This window comes from Myotis davidii, unplaced genomic scaffold (assembly GCF_000327345.1).
Source record: "Myotis davidii unplaced genomic scaffold, ASM32734v1 scaffold214, whole genome shotgun sequence".
NCBI lineage: Eukaryota > Metazoa > Chordata > Mammalia > Chiroptera > Vespertilionidae > Myotis > Myotis davidii.
This window is the reverse complement of record NW_006285782.1, coordinates 1,593,663-1,599,798: the sequence shown is the minus strand read 5'-3', so window position 1 is coordinate 1,599,798 and position 6,136 is coordinate 1,593,663. Positions and strand designations below refer to the sequence as shown.

Genomic DNA, 6,136 nt, shown 5'->3' with positions numbered 1-6,136 from the left:
ATTTATATTGTTGGACTGTCTTCAAGGAACTCTGTGAGTTTACATTCCAACAATTAGTGAATGAATTCTTCCAGTGAGAGGCAAAAATGAACAGCATTTCACTATTGTTTTAATTTGCCTTCTTTGGATTTAAGTGAAATTAAACAATTAAAAATGGTTTAATTTTTAACAATTGTTTAATTAAAAAGGCCACGTCCTTTTTTTTCTGGTTCATAGAAATTGCCCATTTTCCTATTGAAATGTTCATAATTTTGTCATTGATTTGTAGGCTAGCTTTGAATATGAAGTATATTGGTCCTCTGTTTTTCACTTATAAGAAGAAATGTCAAAGCATTGTGATAAAAGACTCTGGACTCGGAATGTCTAGTTGGGTTGACTCCAATTCTGCTCCCTACTCGCCGTGTGACCTTGAACAAGTAACTGCTTTGTGCCTCAGTTTCCTCATGTGTAGAAGGTAAAATGTATGTGTAAACACAGAACTGTGTCTAGCACATAGAAAGCAGTTTTTCAAAATTTGTTGATAATATTAGTATTATGTTTCTTATTATCAGCTTGTCATTGTCTTACTTTAATTTATATAGGTTTCCTTTTGACCTTAGTGTTGGTCCTATTTTTTTATCTTTAAAAGAAATCTGAGTATTTCTCTGAGTATCAATAAGCTGAAGTAACTTGAGTTGCCCCCTAGGATTATTAAGTTTAAACCCATCTGTGAAATTTCAAGTCAGTCTATGGTCATACTTTATTAATGCATACTTTAGTCACAGATTTGAGTTAATGAGTGTTTTCATGTGAATAAACAATCAAACAAGGCCAGATAATTTACTTCTTCATATAGCCAATATTTTCATATAGCTTTGGGTCTTTGTCCCTGTGTCCAATGTGGTGTAGCTGCCACTATTCTATTTACATGTTTATTTACTCATTTATTTTTTATTAAAAATTTTTAATGTTAACATAATTGCGGGTGTCTCCCTTTCCCCTGCTTTTGCCCACGCATGTTTCTTTCTTAGGATAATGAATTAATTAGTCTTGTTTCCTTAAAGAAGAATGTATTAAATAGTTAATAATGACAAAATTGTATTGACTTACAATTGACGTTGGATTTGGAAGTTGGTGCGAGGTTTGAATATCTGTTTTATCTGATTGGTTCTCACATTTGTCGTGCTTTTCATGATGGGGATCAAATATTGCAGTATTTCTTCAGTTTGAGCTATTCTTTTATCCCTGTAGATTCTTTTTTCATCATCTGTCCAATTTACATGAGTCTTCTTGCTTTGGAAAGATGCAGATTGTCTCATTTTGCTTTTCAGGTTGCTATGCAGATCTGGGGGACAACCACAACAATATGCATAGATGTAGAAACTGAATTGAGTGAATTGACTCAATAAGTATTTATTGAGCTGTATGTGCCAAGAATTCTATCTGAAGCTTATTCTTTAATTACAGAGCAGAAAATAAATAAACAAGTGAATATATAATATGTTAGATAATGATAAAGTTTATGGGGTAGAGTGAAGCTGGGGAAGGGAATACAGAATTCTTGGGAAAAGGTTGATTCCTATTTTTAAAAAGGTGTTCAGAGACGGCCTCCCTGTGATGCTGATGTGCCAAAGGAGTAAGCGAGTCAAACAGCTTTCAGAGGAAAGAGCATTCTTGACAAGGGGAACAGGAAGTGCAAAGGCCCTGAGCTGGGAGCATGGCAGTGTGTTCAAGGAATACCAAGTGATGGCACAATGGCTAAAGGAGAATGAAGGAGGGGAAAGAGATGAGAGCTCAGGTAGGTACATAGGTGTAACTGGGCTCTGTTTACATAGGGCCTCAAGGCCATTGTAAGGACTTTAACTTTTATTGAGTGTGAAATGGGGAGTAGCCCCAGGCTTTGAGCAGAGGAGTGTCACATCTTAGATTTGTCTTAAAAGGATGATGCTGGTGGCTGAGATAAGAATATATTAAACAGGGACCAGGTTGGACAAGAAGGGAGGTTACTGAAATAGCAACCTTATCTCTTGGATGGTTAGTGAACTAAGCTAGGAGAGAAGGTGATAGTTTGGACCAGGGTGGTGGCCATGGCCAGAAGGGTGAGAAGTGTGTGTGAGGGGATCCTAGACAGATGTTGGGCTTTTCTAATGAATTCGATATGAGGTGAGAGTAGAAGAGTCAGTGTTGGCTCCACAGCTTCTGATCTGAGAAAATGGAAGAGTAGAGACATGAAGAAAACGATGGGAAGAGCAGGTTAGAAATCCCTTCTTTGTTAGATGATGTGAAGGAAATAATTATATTTTTATTGTAATAATAAAAGTATAACACTTTAAAAAAGTGTTTACCAAACTGCTCTAAAAAATAAAGTCTAGTTAAAAATTACTTATTCTACTCCACACCCATTAAGATGGCTGCTATCCAAAAAACCAGGAAATAACCCAGCATTGGCAAGGCTGGGGAGAAATTAGAACCCTTGTGCACTGCTGGCAGGAATGTAAAACAGTACATCTGCTGTGAAAAACAGTATGGCAGTGCCTCAACATTAAACATAGAACTACCTTATGATCCAGCAATTCCTATTCTGGGTAAATAACCCCCCAAAATTGAAAGCAGAGTCTCAAAAAGCTATTTGTACATCCATGTTCTTAGCAGCATTACTCACAGCAGCGAAAAGGTGGAAGCAACCCATGTGCCCACTGAATAAATGGATAAACAAAATGTGGTTTCTGCACATAATGGAATATTGTTCAGCCTTAAAAAACAACGGAAAGCGACACCCGCATTAAGGCAGTAACAAAAAGACAGAGCCTGGCTGGGGTGTGGCTCCGTGGCTGAGCACTGATTCATGAACCAGATCACTGGTTCAATTCCAGGAGGGTAGGGGCACATGCCAGGCTGGATCCTCAGTGGGTGGGGGGAGCGTGTAGGAGGCCACTGATGGATGTTTCTCTATCATTGATGTTTCTATCTCTCTATCCCTCCACCTTCCTCTCTCTAAAAACAATAAAAACATATTTTTTAATAAGACAGACTGTACTCATCTTCCAAATCACTGGTGCCATTAATATGAGCTATCTAGAATATCCAAAGTCATAGAGTTAAAAGCAGAATAGCTGGGGGAGGGAAGAATGGGGATGGAATTTCAGTTTTGCAAGATAAAAAGAACTCGAGAGATTGTGCACACGACAATGTGAAATGTATGTAACATTGTTGAACTTTATACTTAAGAATAGTTAAGATGGTACAGTTTATATTAGGTGTATTTTAATGCAATTAAACATTTCAATATAAAGGGAGGGGGGGAAAGAACCCCAAGTAGAGCATGAAGGAGGACTAGTAGACATTTTAAAGAACATGGCAGCAGTACTTACAATTGTAATGGCTAAATTGTCATGTAGACAGCATAAGAAAAGTAGAACATGCTTAGAATAAAAGCAAGAAATACATTAAGCTTTGAAAAAATGTTTACTTAGAGATACACACTGAACTATTTATGGGCAAATGATATGATTTGAATTTGCTTTAAATACTTTAGCAAAAAAATGTGGTGGGAATATAGATGAAACAAGAATAGCAGGATGCTGATGACTATTGATGGTGGGTGATGGACATCTGTGGGCTCACTACACCAGTCTCTCTACTTTTATGTTTGAAATTTCCACAATAAAGCTTTTTTAAAAAAGGTAAAAAGAAAGGAAATGAGTGGTGTGAGTACTCCTTGAGGCAGCAGGACGTGGATAATGAATGAGGGAATGGATGACACGGCATCTGGCAATGCTGGCAACTGAAATGAACTCATCTACAGTTTCTTGAAAAGTCATTCCTTGGCCATTCACTGAATGCGTATCCAGAACCTGACATTATGCTTGATTTGGTCAATAGGAATGAAAAATAGAGTCCGTGTCTTTAATATGCTAACAGGACTAGAGAGAGAAAAGTAAAGCATCAGAGTATCTTTCTATAGAGATAAGGCAGGGTATATAACACAGGACTCCAGAAGAGGGACTTTGAATCATACTTAGAGATGGATAAGGAAAGCTTCCTAATTAATCTGTTTTGATGAATGAGTACACATCGTGTAACATTTACTTTTCTATGTCTGCCTCTGTCACTTAGCACAATGGTTCTGAGAATCACTGTGCTGTACCAGCAGTTCATTCCTTTTTTTATTCTATCTACTGAAAGGCATCAATAACAAGGAGGTGTTGCTATAACTAATAAAATTGAAGCAGTAATGATAAAAATATCCTCAAGGATATTGGGAATAAGTCAATTAAATAGATCTCTTTTTCAAGGCTATCTTAAACTGAAATAATTTCCTTCTGTACTCAACTCCTGTAGAAATTAAGTAAGGCAAATATTTTTCAGAGACAGGAATAAAATGGCTATTAATCATCCCTGTTTACAAAAGCAGTTCCCCTAAATCCCAATTTCATAGGATTTATTAATGATGATACAGTGAAAGCTATACTTGTATTTATTAAAATCCTAAAAATAAAAATAAAAAGACCTGTTGGTATCCTTGGCCTCTCTGTCCAACTGGGAGTTGGCTTGCCCACAGTACAATTCAAGGATGTCACTCTGAAGCAGTTTCTATACAAACCAGTGCTCCTGGGCTGAATTGCTTCCTGGATTGGTCTCTTACCGGTTTCTGAAAAGTGTCTTTGTTGGTATTTGCTAAGCCTCTGCATCATACTTTGGGAGCTGAAAGAAATTGGGTACTCTGATTTCAATGTCAACAGTGAACCATCTAATCAAGAGGAATGTCATCCTTATTATATTTGTATATTACAATGTACATACAGTATGTAAAGTATTCTTACAGATGTTATCCTATGGGGGCTCCCATCCTGGGGGTAGGATGGTCTATTTTATCTTCCACTTTATGTGGGAGAGGGACTGTAAAAGAATGTCAGGAATTCCAGAGATTAAGCGACTTGTTTTAAGATTACATGGCCAGTTTGAGGGAGGGGCAGGTCTAGAATTCACATCTCACTTCAGTACTTTTTCTATTACTTTCTCTTCTCTTGATATATAATTGAATTTCTTTCCATAGATATGACAAATAATATATTTTAAAAATGTATGTCTTAGTTTAAATCCATCAATTCTAGATCAAAGTACAGGTATGCCCAAGATGGTTTCTTACCTGATTTTTTACATTTTTGGGGTAGGAAGCTACATATTTCAACAGAACCCAGTTTTTCTTTTTAAAAAAAGAAACCAAGTTCTTAGAAGAGAGGCCAAGAAAGGAAGAAAGGGCATACCATGTGCCTTTCTTGTATTTGGCAGTCTGTTCTCAAATACTTACCTGTTCAGATGGTTGTTCATATTCCTAAGATGCCTAAGATTCAGTGGTTCTCAACGTTCTGGCCCTTTAAATACAGTTCCTCATGTTGTGACCCAACCATAAAATTATTTTCGTTGCTACTTCATAACTGTAATGTTACTACTGTTATGAATTGTAATATAAATATCTGATATGCAGGATGGTCTTAGGTGCCCCCTGTGAAAGGGTCGTTCGACCACCAAAGGGGTCGCTACCCACAGATTGAGAACCGCTGCCTAAGACTCAGGAAACTTGCCAAGGGAGCTAATGCTATAATTACTGGTTTAGACACACTACAAAGTTTATCTCTGTTATCCCTGATTTCTCTTTCTGTCATTCCAATTTCAGTTTTTAGGTAGTAGTAGTAGTAGTAGTATCCCTACATGACCAGTGCTCCAATGGCTAGTACAGATAGTAAATGAATGAGTTATTCATTCTAAAGTAATTACCTTATGCCAGAAATATTTCTTTTTAAAAAGAGAAACTAAGATAATGTGATGACAGATGCATAGAAATAAATGTCTAAGTGTAGATTTTAAGGCATCCTCTGAGGATAGTTTGGGGATATTGAAATCTCAGAAACCTTAAAAAAATGCATCATATGGGCATTCCATAAACTGGCCTAGTCACAGATACTATCTACACCAATAAAAGAGAAAAATGGTAATTAGTGTCACTCCGCTACCCTTCCCATTGGCTAATCCCCCTGTCACTCACAGAGTAGGGCCGAGATATGCAAATTAACTGGCAGCCAAGATGGCGGCCGGCAGCCAGGCAGCTGATGTGAACAGGGAGGCTTGCTTGCTTCAGTGACGGAGAACTCCAACG

General features: G+C 37.3%; 1 protein-coding gene across 1 annotated transcript in view; it reads right to left on the bottom strand.

The window, feature by feature from the left end:
- AGBL3 (ATP/GTP binding protein-like 3) overlaps window positions 1-6,136 on the bottom strand; it is a 67,822-nt gene that overhangs the window by 3,430 nt on the left and 58,256 nt on the right. The window contains exon 16 of the mRNA XM_006756693.2: window positions 1,090-1,324. Within this exon, the coding sequence (XP_006756756.1) occupies window positions 1,090-1,324 (235 nt within the window). The remainder of the gene's footprint in view (window positions 1-1,089; window positions 1,325-6,136) is intronic.